We start from the raw sequence: 27896 nt of genomic DNA on the forward strand, positions 1-27896 counted from the left end.
TACTTCTAAGCTTTGGTTTCCTTTTTTGTGAAAATAGAGTATTATTATATCTCACTCTCAGGATGGTTATGAGGATTACTGAAAAAACAAATGTAAAAATGTTCGCTACAGTTTCTGGTACATTGTGGATTTTCAGTTAATATCCATTTCCTTCTTTCTTTCCTTATCTTTCCACTTTTCATCACTACTTGAGCTTTTTATTTTAGAAAGGTATACAAAAGAAATAGAAATGAATTTAAGATAGGAAGAATGTAGGCAATTATGCAAGCATAATGAAAGCATTTTGTTACCAACAAAGGTTGGTCCCAGATCCACATAACGTATCCTTCTTTAATCTGATATTTCTTATCTAATCTCATCACTACTTATGGAAGTCCAGGCTTTTTTTTTTTTAAATTTGTTCTATTATTGCCAATAGTCACAGAATCTTTATTGACAAATTATCCTATTCTAGGGCTTCTAACTCATCTCCCATTCTTTCTTCATGACAGATATTCTTATTAAAAAACTTTATTCTCAGTGGTGGATGAGATTTATGTGCTTAAGGATTTTCTAAAATTTTCAGTTGTATCCCTTATAATGGTCATTTCTATAAATTAAGAGACTTGGGTTCTAGTCCTACCTCTGCCACATACTAACAGTGTAACCCACTAAGCCTTTATCTTTCTTTGAGTCTAGTATTTTATATGCTAAATGAAGAGTTTGGATTAGATGATCCCTTTAGCTCTAGAATTCTGTTAATAGTTCTTGATGGCTTAATGAATGCATGTAGCAACCTTTAGTAAATTGGGCAATATAACTTTCAATGGGAAGTACTAACCATGTAACTGTGTGTTGTTTGTGAAAACTATCCACACATCGGTGGCTTCTTCTGAACTCTTGAAGATCAGCTTTGGCCCCGTCCATGCCCATTGACTGCCAGCCTAGAATATTCTTAAGGCTTGGTGGAGGCATTTCCAAAGAGCGATGTTTTTCAGGAGGAATTCAAAGACAGCAAAAAGATTAACTTTTCAGGGGAAGATTTTTACCCCCCTAGCATTTCTTCTTAAGATGAGAGTGAAAAATGATTATGTCATGCTTTTATAGTACAGTAAAAACTTTTTTAAAAAGATGGCAACAGCAGGAAAGAAAAAAACAGGAAAAAAAGACACTGTGGAAAAGAAGTATACGTCTGAGGGTCATTCTTACGGAGGAGTGTGTCTTGGTAAAAATGAAAATACTAAAGGAAGGAGGTAGGGAAGATCCTGATATTTTTATTCAGATGAAATCTAGTTTAAGTGAATTAGAGAGCAGTAGGAAAAACGTGAAGAGGGTGTAGTAGGAAAGCAGTGGCTTTCCTTGGGTCTGTATGTGGGTGGGATTTATACACTGACACATTGCATTTTATTCTGTGGAAGCTTCCCCCTTCTTTTCTTCCTCTTCTCTGTTGTATTGGGTCTCTGCAGCTGTGCTTGTCAGGTCCCCAAACTGGCTTGAGATCTACCTTCTCAGGGCTAAGGACACTATCCTGATTCCCTGTGCCCTGGGGAGTTGGGGGCTCCGGTGGGAGTGTGGCTAATGTTGATGTGGAACTTGCAATGGTGAAGATGTAGATCAATTTTCCCAAACTAATAACTTCAGGCAGAATTTTACAACTGAAAACAAAAACAACTCTGGAGAGATCTAATTAAACGCTTTCCAAAATTCCAAAGGTCATTGTTGATTTTTGTAAAAAGGTGGGGTTATTCTAAAATTCTGTGTAGACTCCCCTTTTCTCTCCCCTCAATCCCATGATCCCTCAGACAAAAAAGAATAACTCCTTGCCTTTACATAGGCTTGCTTTTCAAAGCACTTTCATATCTAGTATCTCACGATGACTAGATGAGGTTTGTTTCCTGATAAGAGTACTTAGCCACAGAAATGTTAAAAATTTGCTCAGCATCATGTAGACAATTCACAGTAAAGCCACGACTAGAAACAGGAGAAGACACCACACAATTAGTAGGTACAATTTTTAAACACCCATCCATCCCCAGACAGAAATGGTACCTGAAGGTACTGGCAGGATCGTTCTTGTTGACACGACTCTGACTTCACCATGGCCTGGTCCATGTTAACCGAGGCTTTCTGGTAAACCTCCCGGGCTCGGCTCACCGTCAGAGTGGAGGACCAGGCGCTTTTCTTCAGGAGCGGCGCGTCCAGGTTGACCGGCAGGTTGGCACAGGTGGAGCACTTGACGTCGTTGTTACTCCGGGAGGCCTTGACCGCCTGCTCGCTGATGGTGTTGTAGGTCTCCATGAAGTACTGCGAGGCCGAGCGGTCGGGGCACCTGCCCATGGTCATCACGCCCGAGGGGGTGTGGTAGATGCACACGTCGCCGTCCAGGTTGTCGTCAGAGCTCCACCAGCCGGGGGAGGTGTTGGGCCGGGCCTTGGGCTCCGCACGCCGCTCCTTGCTCTTGCTGCGCTTGCCATACCGCACGGTCTGCGTCTCATCTGGGCTGGCTTTGCCCCCGTTGACGCTGCCCTTGGACGGCCCCTCCAGAGAGTGCGACTTGGTGAAGAGCTTCTGGACCGAGTGGACCAGGTGGCGGATGCGGCCAGGACTGTCGCTGCGGTGCTCCACAGCTGTCCGCTTGTACTGCAGTGTGTGGTAGCCATCCCGGTTGAGTGGCAGCTGCCGCTCAAACTGGTCCAAGAGGTTGGGGGGGAGACGATTGGCCTTGGTGGCCAGCGTGCGGGGCACCAGGGCACACTCGTCCTTCAGCTCCTGCTGGGAATTGTAGTGCCTGCGCGGGAAGGTGCTGCTGGCCAGCGGGTCACTGAAGGGGCCCACGCACTCGGCCTGGAAGGAGTTGCGCTGAGTGTAATAAGGGTGGTCGGCCGGGTGGTGCTCCACCGGGCTCAGCAGGTATGGCTTGCGGTCCGAGTGGTGTGACAGCGAGTCACAGGCCGAATCACAGGTGACTCCGTGGTGATGGCTGCGGCTGCCTGATAAACCTTTCATCGCGGAGGGGGTGCAACCTCGGGGGTCATGGACACCCGGTGGTTAGGTTCCAGACCTGTCTCCCGCAAAGACCTGGGGGGAACGAAGAAGAGGGGGGAAATGATTACCATGTCCCTCAGTAAATAGATAGTGCTCTCTTTTGCTGTGCTGTCTGCTACTGTGTTTGTTTTCTGGCAGAACTCATCACTGTTTCTAAAAGCAGCTTTAATGCATAGCTGGAAAAACTCTATCACCTCTGTAGGGTGGAAAAGCCCACTCCAATCAGATATGGGGAGACGGTAGGGGTGATAGCCAGCAAATCCGGAAAAATAAACTATAAAAATGTTAAAGTGTTTATATAGTATTTGAAAGAGACTGTCGTGCGGGGGACCCTGCTCGCTGAGCCATTTGTCGTGCAGGGTGGCAGGCAGGGTCTCAGCTCCCGCTCCCCACATAAGAACGCAGGACACGGTGAGGCCAAACAGGAACACTCACGGAGCCATAGATAGGGGAATCAAACCAATATATTCTCGCTGGCGGCTGGGCTGGAGACACAGGAAGCAGGATCTACATAATCTCCCTAACAGCAGTCCACGCTTGCCAGCCACCATCATCTTGCTAGCCCCCATTCTCTCTGCTAGCGTAGCCACAACCGTTATATTAGTGGCCAATGTCTTACGGGTTACAGCTGACGGCCAACTAGCCACAGCTGCTGGCCATCTGATCACAGTTGATGGCCACTTACTACCCGAGCCAGCACCTTTCTATTGTGAGGCCGAGAGCCTGGAAACTGTTTTTTGGGGCTTTGTCCCCACAGAGACCCATCCCTCCATCCATGATTCCAATAACTGTCTTTATGTTTCCTTTGCTTTTCTGGTTTTATTCTTAACTGTATGTTAATAGTAAGGTTAGCATGCTAGAAGCGCTCAGTTTCTTTGGGATGGCTTTGCTGATACTCCTTTGCAGAGAAATCTAGTTCCGGTCTGTGCTTCCACAGCATGTATGCTCGAAGCTCTGGCCGTTCCAGGGTAGTTTCAGTTCCTGGCAGGCCAGCCTACCTTTTAGTCAATTACACCCTCATCCCTAAAACCAGGCCAGCCACATAGACACATAGTAAGTATTCTATAAATGTGAGTGAAAAAAACACATAAATAAAACATAAATAAAAGAGGCTACTGGCACCTTGTAACTTGAGGATGTATCTTTCTATCTTCTATCACATGCTTTCCCATTAGAATTCTAATGGGGAAATTAGAATTTTCTAATTGTGGTAACAATTATATCACATAAGCAATTCCCCCATAGTAATTACAGTTGAAAAAAACAAACACAATGTGGCAAATAAATCAGACTTGTAGAGAAAAATCTGTGCCCGTATTTCTGTCATCAGAGGGTTAACAAACAGAACAATTGTATAACAAGTAAGCTTGAGTTGGCTAGTTTGAATATCATGGCATCTGCTCTTCCTGGTTTAAAGGTTTCTGGTTAAATGTTCACAAGCAATAGCAAGATGGCCAAAGGAGAGGCCCTTGAAATGTTCCTGAGGACATGAAACACCTGGGTCTGAGGGTCAGCTCAGCCTGGGAGAGAAGTGACTCCTGCAGATCCATCCACCTGTGGGAACTCTGTTCATTCTGAGCACAGGTCTTCCGCGGGCTTTAGTAACAGAGGCTGCGTCTCCACTGGGCAGAGTATTTTCCTACTCTAACAGTGTGTTCTCAGTAGCTGACCAAGTTCCTATTGACAGCCTAATAATTTTTAAAGCTTTCCGCAATACAAAAATTGCCATATGAAGAGTTTTCCTGAGAGTAGATTGTAAAAGTTTTATCACAAGAAAAATAAATTTATAACTGTGTGGTGATGGATATGAACTAGAATTATAATGGTGATCATTTCACAATACAGTTGGCCCTTTAACAACATGGGTTTGAACTGCATTGGGTACACTTATACACAGATATTTTTCAATAAATACAGTTGGCCCTTTGTATCCATGGGTTTTGCGTTTGTGGGTTTTGCATCATGGAGTCAACCAATCGTGGATCAAAAATAGTATTTTCGCATTCCCAACTGCAGTTTCCCAATCTTGGATGCCCAACAATGAATTAAAAATACTGTTTTAAAGCCGCTATTGGTTAAATCTGTGGATGTGAAGGGCCGACTGTGGTTAAGTTTTGAGGGAGTTAAAAGTTATACATGTATTTTCAATTACATGGAATTGGCACTCCTGATGCCCCATGCATTGTTTAAGGATCAACTGTATATACAGCTATTGAATTAGTGTGTCATACACTTGAAACTAATATAATGGAATATGTCAATTATATCTCAAAAAAAGAGAGTTGTTCTGAAAAGCCAGTGTGACTTTCTAAATTATCACAAATGTCATTTCACATATTCAGAGAGGGAGAGATAAATGGTTTAATTGAAAAAAACAACAACAGTAACAAAATAAAACACACACATGGCCTAATGAAGAGAAACATGGACTTTTGAGAGGTCAGGTCTTGTCTATTCCATCTGATGTACTATATGTGGGAGTTCTGATAATGTTGAAAATCTCTACCCATGTTTAAGAAGCTCCTTTCTTCCAGTCTCTCAGTTTCTGGATTAATCTCCCAGGAAAACTGATGGGAGGTTTTAATTACCAGACTTTTTCAAAATTGCTTAGTTTACTAAATTATGAACTATTTGAGGTAGGGACAATGTTTTACCCATTTCATGCCAAGAAAAGTGCTTTGCTGATGGGGGGATCTCAGTAAAGTATTTATTCAATAAACTAATACGTTAATGCAAAATCCCCCAAGTTAGTCTGTACTGTGATTTAAGTCATATCTATTGAGTGGCAATATGACTGTGTAACAAGGGAAGGACCAGAGCCAAAGAAGAAAGAAAGGGACCATCTCACAGGCATTCCAGGGACCAGTAGTTTTCAGAGCGAGGCAGAAGACAGGCAGGTGAATACTCCTGCTAACCATCAGTCTTCGACTTCTGACTCTCCACAACCCACCCCAAAACGTCCCACCTTTCAAAGCTCTACCTGCCTTGAAGTTAAAGTCTAAAGAGTGCCAGGCCTGCTGACTATACGGTTGTGAAACAGACAGAAGATAATCTGTTTGAAGGAAAGCAAGAAATTGACACCTGAAGAGACAAAAGGGAAAGCAGGACTCATGATACCTGTGGATCAGGAGTAACCTAAAAATCAAATCTTGCCGACCGAGGAAAGACTAATGAAAAGGAAATTTTAGCAAAAATTACATTGGAACTGCTTTGTATGAAGTTATGATCCCAAGAAGAGGCTGTGGCAAGGACCATTATAAGAGGGTTAAATACATGTTTTTGACCAGCAAAACTGTGGCACAAACTAATTCATGAGTATATGGAAAAATCCGCTGCATAAGGGAGACTTTCTCTATAAAACAGGTCTTGTCGGAGACATTTTTACCGTTTAAATATAGATTTAAAAATAAAACAACAAAAACAACAATCCAATGGGATAATAGTCACCTAATACTTATAAGCCTTATGATTACACATGAAAGAATCTCAATCTATGAAATAATGCTTCAAACTTTCCTTCTGAAGCAGCTGGGTCTTGGGTAGATATTCTCTGCTAAAAGTAATGTGACACTGGCAAGAGCTGAAAACATGAATTACGCATATTTACTCCAAAATGTACAAGATTATTTGAACTGTGTATTCAGTATGTAGTTATGTTTAATATGTGAACAGTATTTCATGTAAGATGATGTTACCTGAGGATAAGCTAGCAAACAAAGAGCCTTTTTAAAGCCATTAATGATGAATTAGTTAAATGCTGTAACCAATGATGAATTTTGTAAATGAAACATACATAGTGTAATTTTTACTCAAATTTAAGTGGGCTATCTACAGCAGAGTAACAAACTCTTATATTTTTTTAGAGGGTAATAAATTGTATCAAGGATAAGTAAGTTAACTTTCCTCCTTCTTTACTTCATATTTGTAAAAGGATGTTGAGATCTTGATCCCTTTTCTCTGTGATTTGGACACATAAGGTCATGAGGAAATGACAATACACAATCATAAACATTTCTAAACGCTCAGTCTTTCTGGTTAAGGCCAAATAAATGACTCCTTGTCCTTTTCTATATAAAAAAATTTACCCTCTCTTCTACAATCTTGTCATTTAAAAAATTTGTGATCATCAAATAAAGCGACACATTCTGTGACTTCTTGGTGAGCAGGGGTAGATGATTTAAATCCCTCAGTGGCTAAACAATTGCTAGTGGTATCTACCGTGGACATCCTGCTCTTCCTTCTCTCATTCTTCATTTTCCTCTTTCCTTGCTCTTAAACTCCCTTCCCAGCACACTGTTTTCCCTTCTCTTAATTAGTGTTTATAAGTGGCATCCATGTACCTCACTTGTTCCAGCCTGTACCGTGACTGGGTATCCCTCCTGGACAGGGCTAGGTGTTGCTGCTGCAGACAACCACATGCAGATTCATATCCCTAAGGGCGCAAGGGCTTGTGATGTGCTCAGAGAGACATGACCTAATCATGAAAAACGTTAAATAACAGTTCTTGGTGTCTTCAGTATTCTTGGATAAGGAAGCTGCTAGCCCCCCTGAATTAGATTTTAAGTAGCCATAAAAGATTTCTGAAAATAGAAAGGGAAATTGCCTTTCATGCCTTCTTCTTTGAGCAAGGGTGGGGGTGTGGGTCAATGTGCCTTCATCAGGGTTTCTATAACTATGGTGATCAACTCTCATTTTGTCTTCCTCACCGTGACTTCAAAATTACGTTTTGGTGAATTCCTAATTTCGATTTGATTGTCAGACAACATGTCCTGATTTGGGGCGTGGAAAATTTGTTGACTAGATCAGCTACCATGAGATGAGCTTTGAGTGTGGGACGCACCTGGATTTTACTCCCTCAGCCGGAGCAGAAGCATTGCTATACAGATGATGACCAAAGCAAGAATGATCCAGCACTGGAAAGGAAATTCTAAAGGTAGGTAATTTATCAGATCCAAGGAAAAACCAAACAAACCACATATTGGAAGATGCTGACAAGGGGGAAAATAATCTTGCAAAGCTGGCAAACCTTTATATCATTTTGATTTCTGTGCATGTCTTTATTTAGAGCTGCTGTTCTTGGTTTTTCTTTACATGCAAACAGAAGGGCCATGTGAAGGGCTCCACTCTCTTATTCAGTAAGGACTGACAGCCAGGGAATCATGACTTGCTTTAGAAAGAACAACATAGGGGGACCCTGCCCAGGAGAACAGGGAGCACTGTGTTCTGGTTTGGGAAGACCTCAGGAAGAAGAAATCTTTTCAGGGTCAAATGTCCTTTTTGGCTTCCCTCCATGCGACCTGCCATGCCAAGTTACAATAGTCAACTTAAGAGAAAGAGAGGATTCCCTTATTGAAGAATATAATGTAGTTCCAGAATAATGACCACCTTTCCAAGTCTTCCTAGATGTGAACAGGGGACTAATTCTGGCTAATGGAATGTAATTAGAAATGGCATAGGCAATTTCTGGAATATTTCTCTGAAGTGAAGGGCATATGCTTTTTTTTTTTATCCTTTCCCTGGCTGAACTGCAGACCTAAGGGCTGGCTGAGCAGTGATCTTGTGCTTGAGGTGGGATTACAGTTGGAGGATGAGAGCAGCACAAGAGAAAGGACCTGGCCACAGTGGAGGACCATTTCCTCCCTGGATGTGTACCTTTGCATCTTGGTTGTGTGGGGGGAAAAAGAACTTTATCTTTGTCTATGCCTCTGTTATCCTGTTTTCTGACACGTCACCTGAACCGATTCCTAAGTGAGACAGGTAGGTAATCAGGGCCAAATCCTGGAAATATTTTTTAAATTTAATTTTTATTATTTTTAGTTTCAGATGTACAAAAGAACACAATGATAAGATATTTATACCCCTCACGAAGTCTACTACCCCTCTGACATCGTACATGACTATTACAGCACCATTGACTATTCCCCATGCTGCACGTCACATTCCCTGGTTATGTATATATACAGAGGGTGCCAAAAAATGTATACATATTTTAAGAAAGAAAAATACTGTATTAAAATTATGCTGATAGTAACCACTTTGAGCATCTCTTTTAATTGCAGAAGTCAAACGTGACTTATATTCATCTTTTGTTATCAGTATATATTGTGTATTATAATTTCAATACAGTTTTGTCCTATCTTAAAATGTGTATACATTTTTTGGCACCCTTGGTATATACTTGTACATATATATAATTATATATGTACATATATAATTATAGTTGACATTCAATATTACTTTATATTAGTTTCAGATGTACAGCACTGTGGTTAGGCAATTATATAATCCATGAAGTGATCCTCCTGGGAAGTTTAGTATGGATCTGACACTCTACATAGTCTTTACAACATTATAGTAAATGGGACTTACTTTGCAGGGCGTGGTGCTCTGAGAGTGATTTAAACCAGGCATTGACAAGGCCATACCTATACTAAATGTTTCTCTGGCTGTAGAGAGACTAGCTTTAAGGGTGAGGAGAGGCAAGAAGATCTAAAAGAAGCAATTATTTCTTCCTTGGGTAGTTCATGAGAGAAGAACAAAAGAGAGGGAGGAGGGCCCCTATAAAAGGGTGAGAATGTCCTGGGCAGCTGGGGCCGTGCCCTCATTTCAAGCCTCACATGTATGTTTCTACTGTAGTGTAAACACACATGGAACTTTTTCTAGATAGAATAAAATTCTATATAATACGGATGTAGATTTTTATCAGCAATTTTCCCTCTATTAATAATAAATCTCAATTCTACGAAAATTGAGAATGAACTATGTGACTGCACAGGCTTATGATTTAAATTTATTTTTTTTAAATAATAAGGGAAAGGTTTTCATTAATATATTACTGAAAAGCAAAGCCATGATACTTTAGGGTAAAAGTTAACAGAAAACTTAACAAGGGTGAGAGTGTGAATTAACATTGACCAAAAGCAGATATTTTCTGACCTTCTGAATTTGGAGCTGCAGAAATGCCATTTTCTTTCACTTTTTCAAGTTTCCCTACTTGAAGATTTTCATGTGTTGTATACTTAAAATCATGCAAATACTATTAGAGCACCTTTGAATAAGCACAGTCTGAAATATACTGGTTATATTACTCAAGATGCAATGCTAAGCCATTTTATATATACAGAATATATTCTAGCTTTTCACTGACAATTATTGCTATCCTAATCACTTAGAGTTAGATTTTGTTTGTGAATACCTTCTTCAATCAGTCTGCTTCTATAAATAAGTGCCTTTGAAGCATTTCCCTTTTGAAAGATATGGTATTATACAAAAAACAAAACAAATCAACAACAACCCAAACCTCCTCCAATTTGGTCACAGTAGGTACCACAATAAAAATTGCTTTTGTCTTCATACAAAGCTTTAAAAAACGTGGTTTCATTTCTGTTTCTGAGCATAAAAACATGGAGGACGATGTTCCTGGAGATATGGTTAGTAAGTTATCATTAATATTAGTATATACCTATTGCTGGTTGAGTAAAATGTCATAGGACTTAAGAGGGGATTCTTGTATGGTGATAATCGAGGTAGTACATTTTAAAACCTCATGATATTATTTTGGATTGACACAGGTGGAAAGGTGACTGTCCTGACTCTTTGTGACCTTAGAGATGTGCTCCCCAAGGAATTGTGCCCATTTGGAATTCTAGGAGTGGGTCTGATTATCTCAGTTATGCCTACAGATGGAGGGCAGTTGCTAAAAGAATGTGGTCACCTTGACCAGCCATGGCTAATACCTTAAGGGGGCACTTTGGGCAGGGGGACATCCTTGCTTATGGGGGTAAAACAGATGTCTGCAGAATTTTCACAGAGAAGAGCAAAATCATCAATGTCTATGAGAGAGAGAGAGAGAGAGAGAGAGAGAGAGAGAGAGAGAGAGAGAGAGAGAGGAAGTTGAGGAAAACATGCAACCAATTGAATAATATAGGAGAACAGGAGAAACAGGAATGAGGATAGAATAAAACTGTTTAGTGGGATATAAAGACAGTCATGATGGAAGATGGAAAAAGGCAAACATGATGACAGTCAAGACAACACAACAATGCAACTTGAAAATAAACAGTTAAAACAGTCTCTGATGAAAGCTGAGTTATTTTTATCTACATCTCCCATAACTAGCTGAATAGTCTTATGAACATATTCTGGCACTTTCTGGACAACTTGCTTCACAGCCAGACTATATATAGATTATTTTTTTAACCTGAATCAAAAGTTTCTTCTCATAAATTCTCTTCTTTTAAATGCTGTTGTTTTCCTTACTAAATTTGCTATACAACTCTACTAAGTGCCAATAGTGAGCTCCTTTTGTGGTAGCTGTTCAGCTGACACATGCTTTTGGGAATTTTTTCCCTACCCATAGGAACATTGAAGGTGATCACCACATCCTCTGAGTTGATTGAACTGTATATGAAGACCCAACTCAGGGACATCCATGCAGAGACTTAGCTGAGTTAATCAGATACTGGATACAGGAAATTTAAATGGGAAAGTTCCTAGAGTCACTGAACCCTGGTGTACTTATCTGCAAGGTCATAGCCAGTGTTGGCCCTGTACAAAGCCAGAGCTATTTGAAACTGTGGGGCAGCAGAAACAAGGACTCTGCAGATGAGTATGTGTGAAGAGAGAGAGAAGCAAACATGCAGAGAGAAGCAGGTCCAGACTTCATGTAACTCTATGGAAAAAAACAGAGAGAAGCTGCCCAATAATCTTTTAGGTTTGGTCAGGCCCAATTCCCTTTCCATAGCAGCTGAGACCCTGTAGATATCTGTGGCAGAACTATGGTAGGCCCACAAAAACATACCCATCCAAGTAAAGGGACCCTCCTGCCCAGTTGGGGCAATTACAAGCATAATAGAATGACCACCTAAATGCTCTTTGTCCCAGAAGGGCCAAATGTGAGTCAGTCTCAGAAGCAGCCCCATCGTAACTGGCTAACGAGTCTTTGTATAGCTTTTACCAGTTTACGTATTTTATATGCTCCAACAAGCTATACACACTCATTCAGATTTTACGTTCACTCTTTTAAAACTATCATCGGTGCTTACATGTATGAAAGAGGTGGTCAGATAGCACACAGAGAGTGAGGCAAAGGGCAGTCTCTGCAGTTAGCCATTTTCAATGCCCTGTGGAGTGTTTTTCTACAGGTGAGTTCTGCCTTACCTGGCCCCAGCAATGGCTCTGTTTGTGGGAATTAGATTTGCAATTCTTCAAATACCACTCCTTTCTTCTGCTTCCATCTTCACATAATCTTTAAAGCGTCCTATTGTTACTGTTCACCTATCTAGCAATTAGACTCCTTTGTAGCTTTTTTTTTTCTTTCCCCATTTGTGAGCCAGTCTTTTATTGCGCTTTAGATTTCTACACCCAATCTTAAATTATAATCAAATAAATCCTTCTCCACTAAACTTTCTAAAAACACTTATGTTGTGGTAGAGAAGAAAACATGATGACATTCATTGTCCCTGAATTAAAGTCACTTAGTTTTGAGAAATAAGGGTATTTACCTGTAAGATAGTCGTCAATATATTCTTTAAATGTACTGGACATGAAGTCAAATCAATACATATGAGTTTAATTCAACATTTATTTATTGGATAACTATTGTTTACATGCACTGGGTATTGTAAAGAGAATTAAGGATTCTTAATGTCCCACCCTCAACTTCCTCTCTCTCAAGTTGTTTTGTTCCCTTATTCCTACTTTTGCTGTTCTCAGATAGCTCTCATGCTAATTTATACCATTCTCTGTTTCCTCAACTCCTGCCTCTTCTCCAATCCCATCAGCCTCCTCAGGTCTCACTTCCTTCCCTTGCCAGCCTACGAAACACATCATGTCAAACGTTCTCTGTTATCATCCTTAGCTCCCTACTCTGTGATCCTTTGGTTTCATCTATTCTGGACAACATAAAACCAAGGACAGAGGTTATTATCCTTCTGAACTTTCACAAGGGGGGTGCTGAGTATCACTGGGGATGGGACTGGTGCCATGACAAATTCCTAATGTTCAACCTCAGCTCCAAAGCTCATTAGGATAGCATCACAGGTCTCCTGCTTCTGTTTAGATTGTTGCAAACTCTCGGCTCCACTCATTATTTCTAATCTGGACTTGGTAGGAAAAATAAGGGCAGTAATCAATGAATATTAACTGAATGAAAAAGGAATGGTCCCTCTGCCTCTAGTAATCATAATAATTGCAAACATTTTTGAGTGTCTATATACCAGGCACATGTTGACCACTTTAAATGCATTATCTCATTTCATCCTCAAACAACATATGGTAGGGACTATTCTCTGGATAAGAAAACAGACTATTAAAGACTAAATAACTTGTCTGAGATCATATAGCTAGTAAATTTTGTATCCAGCATGATGCTTTTAACCATTCTGCCTTAATGAGTTTGTCCTTACCACCTCTAACACCCACACACATGCGCACACACACATACACGCACACACACACATTGCAGTATTTTCCACAATGACTACAGTATGATTTGTAATGTGCTTTTTGTTATCTGAGCATGCCATTTTTTTTTAGCTTTAAATTCTTCCCAGATTCCCACATTGTATGATAAAAACTAAATCTTTGAATATGACCCAAAGCAGAGACCTTCACAATTTGGCCCCCATCTACAAGACAGCCTTATCTCCCATCACTTCACCCGATACACCAGCAATACTGGACTTTTTGTTCTTCCTCAGATGCCATGCTTTCCAATGTCCTTGTACTTTCTGATCTCTCAAATACTGACTTCCGTTCACTGAGCAAATTCTTATTCCTCCCTCAGGAGGATGTACAAATATAGCTTCCTCTTAAAATATTCCCTGTGCTAAAGGAAATATAGAAGTGAGAAGTTTTATGTAATTTACGAACTAGTTGAGAAAATAAACCACATAAAAGTGAAATAATCAGAGAATAAGTCAGAATCTAATCAAGCACCAAATTGTGTGGTATATGTTGCATATGTAATGTACCAAGAAAAAGCTTTTGAAAACAACAAATCTACAAGGTGCAAAAGTTAAGGAATATAAGGCATCTCAATTTAGAAGGTTTTGAGAGTCTAGAGCACCATATTCTTCAGAGATGAGGTTCTTAGGACGATGTGTACTGCCTGTTCTAGATTTTGTTCAAGTCTAAACATTTCATCTCTCCTTTGGCTTTTTTTACATTTGCTTTCATCTTTGATGATACTATCCAGATGGGACTCAGATCATCAGAGAGCTGCAAACCTGATTTCATTAAAGTTCCTTTTACACAACTTCTCTGTGATATTAAGTCACTGGCCTATGGAAGAAAGTTGTAAGAAACAGGTATTTATGCTTGCATGCTTTTTCCTATTGGATGTCATCTGTCTTCATAAAGAGTGTCTTTTGAATGAGGCGCCATGGAGGAAATCCATCTCAGGTCTTAGTATTAGCTAGGCTGTGTGTTCTATAACTGTCATTTAACCTTGCAGGTACTGTAACTCTTGTAAGGTGAATATGTTTCCATTTGTGCTTTGAATACCATGAAATTTATTAGGAAATTTATGACAAAATAGTATGGTTTTATTAGTTTTCTACTTTTATTCTACTTTCATTATCTTTCCATTGAATGTACATTTTATCCTTTTTCATGATCTATATAATCTTGTAAACCAATTGTTTGTGAAAAAAGTTGGAATGGGGATGGCAAACCTACGTCTATCCACATATCTCTGTATTATGTAAATATAAATACTTTGTTAATATATTTTTTCTTTCACTTGATACTGTCAAATGACTGTCACAATGTTTCTCAAGCCTGAGAGTGCATAAGAATACACTGGAAGGTTGGTTAAGACACAGGTTGCTGGACCCAGTCCTCAGCTTTGGGTTTGGTTCTCAAGAATCTGCATTTCCAACAAATTCCCTGGCGATGTTGATGCAGGTCCAGCAACCACAGTTTGAAATCTTCTGAACTAGACTCTATTTCTTGCATCCGCGATTCTTCCTAGAATGCACATCTTCCTTTCTCCACTAGGCCAAACTCATACTTTTCCTTCAAAGCCCCAGTTCCACTGTCACTTTTTTAAGGGAAAGCTTTGTTGAATCCCAGAGACAGTTACCAACTGTCTAGTGTAGTCTCACTAGACAGCACATTATTCATACCTCCACCAGGCACTGGAAATGCTTATGTTTGCTGTAATTTATTTCCTTACATTTATATCTCTCTCAGTAGACTATGAGAGTCTAGTGGGCATGAGGGTGTCACTCATTTTCACATCACCATTTCCTGGGAAAGTCCCTGACACAGTACACACCCAATGTTAGCCAAAACAATACATGAATGGGACATCTCCTGCTTGGGAAACATATTTTCATGTAAAAATGTGATAACTTGTCAATGAAATGACTGTCTTTGTACTGGGGATAATGTGCCTCTCGTGTGTGCTAACTGGTAAGTTTTTGAGCAATGCCTAATGAAGGGCCTGTGTCCTGTGGCTCATTCATCCTCCTTCAGGCTTCTCAGCAATTAGGGGCTCTTGAGATACAATGGCAATGACTGAAGAACTGTTGTGGAAAACTCCACGTCAGAGTCTCTCTAAACACGTCTCTGAATACAGGGGGGCTTTTTGGTTAGAACCTTGCTGCTAATAAATTGAATTCACGAAGGAAGATGTTTTCTGTAGTATGCTACAAGGTCCTCAATGAGCTGTGGAATTTTCTCACTGGTACTTCTGAATCCAGTGAAACACAAGCTTTGCTTTATTACAGGCCTATTATGTGTTAGGAACTCAATATACATTCCTTTGAACCCTTGCAAGCTTGGCATGATTTCTTTTTCTCCTTTCCACAGATAAAGAAATAGGTTCACAGAAGTTAAATAACTTGCCCAAGGAGCACAACTAGTAAGCAGCTAAGCTGGGACTTGGACCTGGGTCTGTGAAACTTAAAGCACATGTTCCTCCTGCCCCATCAATAGCTTCAAGAAACTTGAGGGTGCTGTAGACAGCATGGCAGGGACCACCCTTCAATCAGTGGATCTCCACAGCTTTTGGACTTTCCTTTGAAGAAAAGTTTAGCTGCTAAAAAAAAAAAAAAAAAAAGAAAAAGAAAGGATAGTGCTATCATACTTCATCATACTGTCTCTTTTTGATAGAAGAAGACTCATCCAGCTTAAACATTTAATAAACATTCAACAAGCCAACTAGTAAACTGCTCCCTGGGAATGTGCATCTACAGGTAAGAATAGGTAGGTGACCCTGAAATCTTGTCATAACTCAGCAACTTTGTACAAGTTAAAGATATTGCCCTGTGAATTCTGCTAAAGTCCAAGGCCACAGCTACTCAGGCCCCTTTCTCTCCACCACATGAACCATTATGCAAAATGTGGATAATGGTTTTAGCCTAGATATAGAAGTAGGCCAATGTAGGCAATCACTTTTCAGCTGTCTATAAAAGAGCTAACATTCATATATTCCTTTTCCCCCCCAACAAATATTTATTGAGCATCTACAAAGTGTCAGGTTATAGTTCTAAAGGACCAGGGCTCCAGTAGTGAGCACAACTCAAAAAGTCCATGCCTTAATGGAAAGTACATTCTTGCGTGGAGAGACAGACAGTAAATCAATATATAATGTACAAAAAGGTGATAATTGTATCATATAACTTGTCAGGTGATAACATAAAATGCCTTCCATAAGGAGTCTTTTATAAACTCTTTGCTGACTCAGTGGCACTGAAAATTTTACAAAAATTTTGGCTTATTTATTAAAGAGGCAGTTTAATAAAGTTTGTGTTCATTAGAATATTTCATCAAACATTAGGCAAATAGATATGTCTATGTGCAAGACCCTGATCTATGTACTTTATATGTATTATCTCATCTAATTGTCACAGCTTCCCTATGAAGTAGGTAAACTTATCATCTTCATTTTCCACAGGAGGGGAATGAGGCACAGAGTTAACCCAGGAAGTCAGATTCTAGATCTTGCACTATGTACCACTATCAATGACAAAGTCTCTTTGTTACTCCGCATAGTGATGGGATGTCACCAAGGCTACATAAATCGTGTACAGCACAACTGCAGGGGGCAAGAAGACACTGGAGAAAAATCATGCATTTCAACATCAAATAGAAATAGGATTATCTATCTATTATTATTATTATCTAACAAGCCAATAATTGAAACCATGGAGATTACATACGTATTTCAGAGCATAGACGCATACTTAATATATACATTATATATACTTTTAGATAGGCCATTTAAAAGGAAAAATTTTAGAAATTTAGAATTTATGAACTTTTCCATTAAAAAATTCCTTTTTTTCCTGCACATCTCTAAGCTTAACCTGAAAAATTTCAATTTCTTCATGGCCCTTTCTCCTCATCATTTGCTAATGCTAGCACGGAGTGGAGTGAATGGGGTGGCAATTGACATCGTTCAGGGAGACATCCTCCGTTACAGTGGTAAGTAAGTAAAGGCCTATAATAAAATGAAAGACAAAGCAGGGGGAGAGAACGCACAATAAATACTTCATTGGTATGGCATCTGATGACCAGCCTACACTAGTTCTCTCTTTAGTAACTCCTGCCCATAACAGCTTTTCTTCTGACCACTGAGGGGTATTGTTTCTTTTCCTGAATCTGTGTCAAGACAGAATTCTATTTAAGTAGGATTATAAATTTTATTTCCCAGCCAAATAAATGGGTGGCCTAAAATTCCAGCAAACCAGATCTGAGCATGAGCACTTGGTGGTGATTGCAAGAACTAAGTGTGTAAGTCGGATGAGAAGTGGCTTCAAATGGGAATGGAAATGTTAAAAGGATGCTGCTTGCAGGAAAATATTAGTAGTTCATTTTAGACTTGAAGAAACCTTTTAGATGCTTATTTAGGAAATGACATTCAAAACCGGAATGCTTTGGTCCTACTTCTTACTCTCTTTACACAAGATGCCCAGCTTGGTCAGATTTCAGAAAATATCCTTACCATTGCTTCAATCTATTTTCATTCTAGCATCTTTAACTTCACTTAGCATCTTTAACTAGGAATAGGGCCTCTTCTTTTACTATCCCAGTCTTTGTTTATGTCTACTTAGAAATGTATTGCTCTCTTTGTCGCTTTCATTTTTTCCCCTCTTTCTTGCGGAAGCTCTCTTAGTGACACCAGCCTTATAAATTGCAAGAGTTCTCTTGTTAGGGTCCTTGCCATACAGCTATATCATGGGTTTTAAACATGGTCAACATTCTGTGTCTTTTAGATCAGGAAATCTCTGTAGAATTATTTAACTTAAGCTTTCGATATAGATTTATATTTAGTTTTAGACCCTGAGAATTGCTCTGGGTCACTGAATGTATGTGAAAAAACATGAAAAAAAAATTCTGTAAAGACGCGTTTATAAGCACGATTATGAATTCTGCAAAAAATGTTGGAATCCAAGGGTAACTAATCATAGTGCAAAACTGGATCCATGAGTAATGGAGGACTACACAGGGGAAATCTCCTTCTGCCCTCCCAAGAGAGAACCGGAACCAGAGACAAAGAGGGAATCTGTTATGGGTGGCATAGTTTCTCTCTCCTGCAAGTGCTGGAAGTTTGAGGTTACTTACAACACTTGTGTATATACCAACACGTGACATTTTTATTTTTCATCCAGGCCCACAGATTTTCTGCTCAGGAAACCTCACTATCTCTCCTCCCTCCACTACTGATTCCTGTATCTGGATATTCACAGCCCTTCGGAAAGAACAGCATTTTAGCACTTTTTAAGCATTTGCCTCACTGGAGAGTAGTTATTTGCACATTATTCTGCCTTCCATCCAAATGTGAACTCCTTAAGGGATCTGACTGCTCAGCATCTAGCCCAACACCAGGCACAGAGTCAGTGCTCAACAAATGAATAAAACAAAAGTAGGGAAAAAAGCCCCATCAGCTTGCTAGCTTACTTAAGTGTCCCATAAACAATCTGAGTGGATCCTCCAAGACCGGTAAAAGAGGAACATTATGCCTTCGGGATGCAGGAGGGACCACACATGATTGTGTTCGATTAGATTAGGTTGTTAGAAGAGAAAAGGAATTTGACTTCAGGAAGCTATTTTCTCCTTTGTGGGAGTCAGATGGAACAGAATCCTGCCTTGGTTATTCCGTATTTTGTTTGTGGGTACTGATAACAGCAAAACGGGCAAAAGAGAAAGATTTTAGAAACGATTGAAAAAGATTTTTGTCCACGTGCCACTGCCTCTTCCATTACTCCCTCTACTTCATCTTCCACATTCCTTCAGAATGATATTCCTAATCTAATCTGATCATGTGTCTTCCCTGCACAAAACTGCCTCCATTTCCTTCAAAATAAAATCCAGCCCCTTACACAGTGTGTGCAGCCCCTCATGGCCTTGCACACATCCTCCAGCCTCCCCTCTACTCCCTCACTGCTCCCTCAAACCCCAGACCACGTGCAGTCTTCCTTACCCACCTTGCTTTCACTGTTGTTTATGAATTTTGCACAGTGCTTACTTCCTCCATTCCTTCTCTGACTAGATAATTCCTATTCAGTCTTCAAAATTCAGCAGCTCCCCTGCTCCATTATCTCCTATTTACCTTTCACATTGTCATATGCGATGAAACTCTGCCACTGATTTCTACACTCATCTCCCTTCTTTCTAGTTTTCTCTTCTCTCGATATGTGGCAGCCACGGTTACACTTAAGGTCAGTACACTTTCTGCTTTGCACCCAGTCTACTCTTCATCAATAATGAGCTTTATAATCTAAAACTGTAAAAGCTGAATCACATGAAGGAACTTAAAAGTTGGTTGCCAAAGGGACAGTGGCCTCCATGCTCCCGGCTCTCAGACACCTGAGCTTGGGCTGTGCTGAAAGGTTGATTCATCACAGGCTGTAGCTCTGACAGTGGAGAAGGGATCTGATACCTGATCAACAGCCTTCTGAATCCTCATTTGTGGCAATATTTTTCTGCCTACATGGGGCATTTCCCACCATATTTTAAGATTTCTGCTTAGCTTAAGATATCTCCCCCCTTCATTTTGTTTTCTCAGAAAATACAGGTAGGTTATTATGCTTGTTCTCAGCAACTAGAGGAAAGTAGCCCACACATGGAGTGGGGATTAAATTAAACCCTACAATTAGAATTTAATATCCAAGTAATAATGAGCTGAGTGAGAAGTCTAAGAGGAACACCTCAAGCTCTCAACTGGCCAGTAGTATCCTAGGATGTCCACAGCACACTAGATTTTCTTCTTGCACTATGTAGTGTTCATTTGGGTTTTAATTCCTATCTTTCTACTCAGCTGAGTGCTCTGAGAACAGAAGGTAAAGTTCACCTTTGCATTCTCAGCGCCTAGCATAGTAGTCGGTCTAGAGCAAAGTACCCTCGAATGGCGGCAGTGAATTGCATAGTGAGAAAGTTATTTCTATTTCAATTCTTTCAATTCATTTAGTTTAGTCAAAGCAGAAAAATCCCTGTTTCTTTTTTTCTTTTTTCTTTTTTAATCCAAAATGTGTTTATTGGATGGTTTCTCACTCATCTTGACTCAGGGTGCTTTTAGTGCTGCTTCCTTCTGAAGGAGCACCCTTCTGTAAGCCTTGCTTTTCCTCCTGTAGGCTGGCAGATGACCGTGGAGCAGCCAACATACAAAACTACTGTTTGTGCATGGCTAAAGACTGTGGTGGTGATTTTATAGCATCCTGGGCATGTCACGTCCATGAAGTAGGAATTGTGGGGCTCCGCACCAGGCGCTTCTTCTTGAGTTTCTTCTTCTCCTCTTCTGAAGAGGGATGAAGGAGACCCTTAGCAAGAGGCATGTTCTCGTGGGGAGGTTGTCACCACTGGAAAGGCCCTGTTTCTTGATGATATGTTCTCAACAACTCTTTTTGCCTTTCTTCCCTTTTAAGCAGGCTTCAGCAGGCACAGCATCTACCTGAGTAAATTGTTTTCCTTGTTCTTAGTTTTAGTTAACTTCTGTTGGAGGCAAGGCAAATGGAAATGACATCAAGATTCTTAAACAAACAAACAAACACATTTAAATTAAAATGAGTCCGTTTGTAGAAAAGTTTTAAGTAAAAAAATAATACCAATAAAAGTGGAGATAGCAAAAATCATGATGATGGTATATAAATGATGGGTGTTTGGAAAACACCAACATACAGCAGGTGCTCATTAAGTGTTAATTTAAGGGATAAATGAATGTCGCTTGCATCTACTCATCTTTTGACTTCTCTAATTTCCACAACTACCTCCAGTTTGTATTACTGCAATTATTTCATATTCGGAGCTATATTCCTGCCTCTACCTTCTGCTCCCTCATGCATGAGCATAACCTCTCATAAATGTGCCATGCTTTCTTCTAGCTTATCAATAAATGTCCTGACTTCAGACATTCAAGTTCCTCCAAAAGTTGGCTCAAATCTGTCTTTCCAAATGCATTAGACCAAGTTCCTTTACATAAACCGCATGAATGTTTGTGATTCCTAGGTGATACTTGGTATCTTCTTGACCCTGAGACTTGAACTGGAAAGCCCTCAGAATCCTACTCATCTGTTGAGGTCAAATATCCTCCCTCTAATGAAGCCTTTTGTTGTTGTTGTTCATTCCATTTGGGGGCGATCTGCCTTGCCTCTAACCTCTGACAGCACTTTTCCTGAGGGGAAACACTCATCATGTGTACATTATATTTAAGGTATTCTTTCAGGGTTTTCCTAAATGCCCTATTTTCTCTTTTAGATTTCAAGTTCTAGGTAGGCAAGAACCAATTCTTATACCTCTTTCTACCCCCACTCTATTTTTGTTGACAAAATATCTTACTGACTGAATTAATAAATGAACGGTGATATTTGGGGATATACTGAGGGAAGGAAATGTAGAAAATCAGTGCACTTCTTACAAATGCTACTTCAGAGAAGAAATGGACAGCAAACTCAGCAGAAGGGTAAGCTCACTAGGAATTTGAATATGTTAATTCATCCAATTTGAGGAAAACTACCTCTTTTTTTAAGATATCTAATATTTAAAAATATCTTTCAAATTAATGATATTTACACTCTAGTCCAAATCCTTCCATTTTAGGGGCAAGAAAATTTAGATAAGACTATAAATATAATGTTTGGGTACACAAAAATTTATGTAAGACTAGTACAGTGTACACACTGCAAATATGCACAGGTGAAACAGTCCCTAGGTTCTTTGCAGCATATGTTTTAAACCTCAGAGGAATCACACCCTTTAAAATTCCCTTAACCTTAGATACAACCATAAACATTAACGGCCATATTTGTAGTATGTAGTCTACTCCACTGGGTATAATATTGTTAGCTGTTTATAGGAACACTGGAGAAAGCTATCTGTGGGCTACTTAGGGTAACCATTCCATCCAGGGTGAAGTGATATTATCATGGAACACATTTCAAAGAAGATCTTTCTACAATAGTTGCCTCTACTTTTAATTTGTTTTGTTTCCTGCCAGATGCTTCACTAGAAAAATAGCAATATTGAAATGGCAAAAGCATAGGTTAGTATGACTATAACTATTCAGCAACACACACACACACACGCATACACACGCACACACACAGACACACACACACACACCAAAAATAAAAGAGACTATTCTGGGACTAACTATTGGCCTTAGTGAACCTTTATTTGCATGATCTCTCAGAGGGATGGATCACTTTCGTAAGGAAACACCAGTAATCAAGCCTACAACTCTGGGCTAGAGGAAAGTGTTTTCCTTCTTGACCATACTCTGATGAGAATTCCCTTTTGTTCTTCTTACACCACCGAAGGAATTTGGGTGATCTGCTCTCAGGCACAGCATTTACATTAAGTGTGAACAAATACTCTCAGTAACCAAAGGCTGTGAAGAATTGCATGTGAGATCAGTCTCGTTTTGCAGGGTACCACCAAGACAGACGCTAAACAGGGCATGCAGCCTTCCTCCACTGAGCCCAGCAGTACAGGGTATAGTGTAGAACAGGTGTGGGTTATTCTGTGGTCAACAGTGGCCATACTATATGGTGGGTGGCACTAGGCCTGGTTAAGTCTACAAACTCTGCAGCAATGCTGGCTTGGATTAAGAATGACCTAAACTGGAGCAGCCGGATGGCTCAGTTGGTTAGAGTGTGAGCTCTTAACAACAAGCTTGCCAGTTCAATTCCTACATGGGATGGTGGGCTGCGCCCACTGCAACTAAAGATTGAAAACGGCAACTGGACTTGGAGCTGAGCTGTGCCCTCCACAACTAGATTGAAGGACAATGACTTGGAGCTGATGGGCCCTGGAGAAACACACTGTTCCCCAATATTCCCTTCCCCCCAAAAAAATTAAAGTAAAAAAGAAGAATGACCTAAACCTTTAAGAAAATAGAATTTTAGGAATTTTATTTATTTTTGGGGGGCCCTCAAGCTTGGAGTTAAGACAAGGGCAGGCTGGGCCTCTGAGGATGCTACAAGCCAAACGGAGTCAATGGGCTTCATCTGGCCCCACCTCTGAACTTCAATCTATAGAGTTAGACTGTAATGGCGTCAATCATAAGCATCCTTGGAGTAGCCATTCCGTGGGTTTTCAGTGATGATTAAAGAACCTATTCAAACAAGTGGAAAACACACTTATCTTTTACCCTTTAACACTTAATGGATCAGCATTTGAGGGAGAGGCAGAATTAAAGCAAAGGTGAGTGCAGTTCTTAGCTGATAATGGACTAAAATGTTATTCACTCTTTAAGAAGTCTTGAGGTCATTCAGTCTTTCAAGATATACTTTGGCTCTTTCTCAATTATACCTTGTGCATAAAATATAAAAGGAATAGAAATATTCACCCTACCCATTTGGTAGAAATAAACACATTTTCTGGACTACTGAATGTGCATGAATTTACAATTTTTTTGATAGAAAAGCCCAACTCTATTTATTATGATTATTGTTATCTTTAATCACAGCTCTGATTTCTCTATATAGTCCTTTCTGACATTAGAAAAATAATCAAGACAATTGAAATGTGAGTGCATAAAGGGAGGGACCAAATAACTAAAATAGATAATTTGGAATTCACCTCTATCAATACCAGTACTGTACGCAAATTTCTTTGTAATTACAAGTTTGGTGGTAATCATTACTTGGTGCCAAAGAAAACATCAAAAGAAGGTTCTGGTAAAAAGAAAGGTTTGTCTTTTAAACATAATCCCCATTGCTTCTCTGGGCATTTCTAATACGTTGTTTGTTAAAAGTCTCAATGAGTCAATAACGTTTGCCCCAGCAAAAGAGTGAAATTGGAGCTAGAAAGGACCATAGAAACAGCTGGGCCAGAATTTCCCCAAAGTGTGTTCTGTGGATCTCTAGTCCTCAGAGAGATTCTATAAAAAAAGATATTTGGTACATGTCTTTGCAAGAGATTTTTGGTACAAGACATTTGGTACATGTCTTTGCAAAGAGATTTGCAATATTCTTTAGCCTATTAAAGGCTGTGAAGTTTTGCAAAGAAAACTTTTTAACATTTTTACCCCAGTGTTTTTTTAAAACTGTTTGGTCACTGAATTTTTGAAGGCTATCTCTTGCCATTTCTGAGAATGACCTCTCTGTAGAACACGCCTGAGGAATTTCTGATGGATGCTAAGTCCCTCATTTCACAGGCGAGGAAACTGAGCAATATTCACTCCCCTTTCCCCTAAACCATATTTACCCACAAGAACCTTGGTTAAGCATGGATCACAGGCTTTTGAAGCGGAAGAGGACTTAGTCTATCTTTATAAAAGAAAACAATAACTCCAGGAAGTTTAAGTGTGTTACTCAAAGTCAACACACTCAAGTGTGTTACTCAAACTCCAGGAAGTTTAAGTGTGTTACTCAAATTAACCAGTATTCGTGTCTAGAATTTAGAATTTCATCACTTCTGCTTTCTCCTACTCCCATTATTAAAGAGCTCTTTCCACTATATGAGGACACTTCCTAGAAATTATTATAGTCTGCATTTTGCTTTATCTTACGGCAAGTCTTTTTTTTTTAAAATTTAATTGGGGCAGGGGAACAGGACTTTACTGGGGAACAGTGTGTATTTCCAGGACTTTTCTTTTTATTGGGGAACAGTGGTGTGTTTTTCCCAGGACTCTCGTCAGTGCCATCCAAGCTAAGTTGTTGTCCTTTTAATCTTAGTTGTGGAGGGTGCTGCTCAGCCCCAGGTCCAGTCGCCATTGTTAGTTGCAGCGGGCGCAGCCCACCATCCCTTGCGGGAGTTGAACAAGCAACCTTGTGGTTGAGAGTCAGCGCTCCAACCAACTGAGCCATGCAGACGCTCAGCAGCAGCTCATTGACTTCATTCTAGTTTTAGAGGGTGCAGCTTGCTGGCCCATGTGGGAATCGAACAGGCAGCCCTGTTGCCCAGAATCCTCGCTCTAACCAACTGAGCCACCTGTCTGCCCCGAATCTTTTATTTTTTACCCTGTACAGTAGAAACTTTTTCCACAGAACTCTACTTAATCTACTTCCCACTTCTAATGGACACTCTTCAGTTCTCTCTGAAAACACAGCCAGGCTGCCTAAGGCATGACAAACACATTATTATTAAGTGAAGATTTTTTAGACTTTTCCTCAAAGCTATTTATGTTTTACTAACTTGGAATTACAATTATATAATTTAATTAAATATTACAAAGAGTGTACAAAGAGTGTTGAGGTATGCGTGCAGAAGAGTCATTTTTCTAAAAACTCTTTTAAAAAGAGTTCTTTCTCTTTCAATTTAAAAACCTTTGTAAAGATTGAATAGATATGAGTTGTTAAAAATTGCTGCCAAAGTCATTGTGGGTGAGACAAGTATAAATAATGGAAAAAATACTGAAAATTTGGAAAGATTCTGTATTGAGATTGTTTTGCAGGTCCAAATCTAAAGAAAACCGAAACTAGAATTTATAGATAATATACTATGAATGTGGTTCATGCAAGAAAGACTACTTGGAACTCCAATCAAAAGATTCATTTTTTGAAAAAAGCCTTGGTCCTTCATGAAAAGGTTGGTGAGTGAATGTACATTTACATGTTTGAAATCAAAACTAAATGTTTGAGAAAAGTACTTTTAAATGACTCTGCCTTATTTACCCTTTATAAACAGCCAACTACCAGTATAGATAAATCAAACAGTTTAGGATAATTGTTACTATGTGTCTAAACATTTAAAAATACTATTTAAAGTGTTAGAAAAATGCCACATTCCGGTGTGGCAGGTTAAAATTTTGAATTGCTGTTACTTCCCTTGATTCCCTGGGTCCTTTGACCTTTAAAACTGGAGGGGGAAGCTAACAGCCCCAGGGTAGGAAGGACACAAAGCGATGCAGAGAAAGAATGATGAAAACGTCCTCAGCTAGATGCTGTCCTTATGAACATCTCTCCTGTAGTACCAGACACAGGAGAGAGCAAAGCCAGACACCGGGGAGTATGGACACTCAGAACATAGTTTACAAAATTAACAAGAGAATGGAGAGCTTGAAAGATGATTCTACAGGAATGTTTTCTTACAGGGGAAAGTCAGAGATATCAGAAATAAAAGCTCTTATTGGGAGACCAGAAGCCTTTAAAGGGGACAAAATGGGAGACCAGTGTTTCTGATCCTTTTTTTTTTGACTAAAAGTACTATAAGAAATATATAGTTTACTTGTTGATCCAATATAAAATAAAAAAAATACAGCAATATGTTCTATTCTCGTTGATCCTATGCTATCCTATATCATTCTATTTCATTTAAAAATACTAGCCATGAACACTAAATTATTTCTTGACCCACACTTTAGAAAACATTATACAAATAATGATAGGTGCCACTCCAATGCTTATTTCTCTCCTTATCAACTTCCACGGTCAAAACCTCATCAGGCACTAGAAACACTCAAGTGAGATGGGTCTGGGAGCATCCCAAATCTCTTCCCTGAATTCCAAATTGGAAAAATGGCAAGCCTACAATAGAAGCTTCATGTTTGGATTTGATTCACACTGTAATTGGTGAGGGCCCAGGGCTGTCCGTGGACAAGTTACCTCAGAGAGCCCTTCACTCCTTGTCTAGGGGAGGAAGAATCAGATGATAGTTTCTGAGCAGTTGCAGAAGTGCTGAAAGAACCAGAGGCCTGAGGGTAGCATGTGAAGGACAGAGGTGCACCGACCTCATGACCAAAGGCTGCGTTAGAGACAACAGGTGTCAGTAGCAATTTGTAGCACAGAGGGCCCGAGGGCCAAGCAGGTGTTGCCACTTGTCAGCAGACACAAATGACAAGGAGGGATGAGCTGCAGCTTGGAGGCCAGTGAGGGCAGGACCCGAGGAGCCAACCCCAATCAGGATGCTGGGTAAGCTTTGCAGCATGACCAGAATATTTAGTTTGATTGAATACCTATCTAAAAGAGAGAACCCTGCACGGAGTGACTGTTACCTTCAAGGCACCAGTGTTTCAAATTTTGGGTCTTGATCAGAATTGGGAGCTCAAGAAGTAAGCTTATTTTACTTGTAGAAAATAAGGAAAAGCAATTTTTCTGCACATATGATAAGTAACGGTAGGTTTTAAACCTGATATATGAGCATTGAAAGACTTTTTGGTGTATGAAGGCAGCATAGAGTTCCTACTGTTATTTTTAACACTTATTAGTGCCAATGTTCTAGACACTGTACTGAACACTGAATCAGACATAATTCCCTATTCACTTGGCTCACAGGCAAAATGAGAAGAACACGGTATACAAAGAGACAGTGAGATGGGGGAAGGGATATGCCTGATAATGAAAGTGGCATATGTAGGAAGTAGAAATAGGTAATCTCATGACACTCTTTAGAGGTAATTGCTATGTGGGACAAAAACTGTGCACTCATAAGTTATTGATAAACATCTCAAAATAGTGTGTAACTGTAGAATTTTTCCCTTAACT

General features: G+C 39.8%; 1 protein-coding gene and 1 pseudogene across 5 annotated transcripts in view; both read right to left on the reverse strand.

Annotated features, from left to right (window-relative positions):
• DLGAP1 (DLG associated protein 1) overlaps positions 1–27896 on the reverse strand; it is a gene marked incomplete at its 5' end in the record, with an annotated part of 855165 nt that overhangs the window by 287244 nt on the left and 540025 nt on the right. For all 4 annotated transcript variants that reach the window (XM_081077977.1, XM_081077978.1, XM_081077976.1 and 1 more), the window contains one exon: positions 2029–3057. In XM_081077977.1, the coding sequence (XP_080934103.1) occupies positions 2029–2985 (957 nt within the window). The remainder of the gene's footprint in view (positions 1–2028; positions 3058–27896) is intronic.
• Positions 20548–20807, reverse strand: LOC308509959 (small ribosomal subunit protein eS27-like; annotated as a pseudogene). The gene has a single exon. The product of its transcript is annotated as a small ribosomal subunit protein eS27-like (transcript).

The sequence above is a fragment of the Rhinolophus hipposideros genome (genome assembly GCF_964194185.1).
Source record: "Rhinolophus hipposideros genome assembly, chromosome: 17".
NCBI lineage: Eukaryota > Metazoa > Chordata > Mammalia > Chiroptera > Rhinolophidae > Rhinolophus > Rhinolophus hipposideros.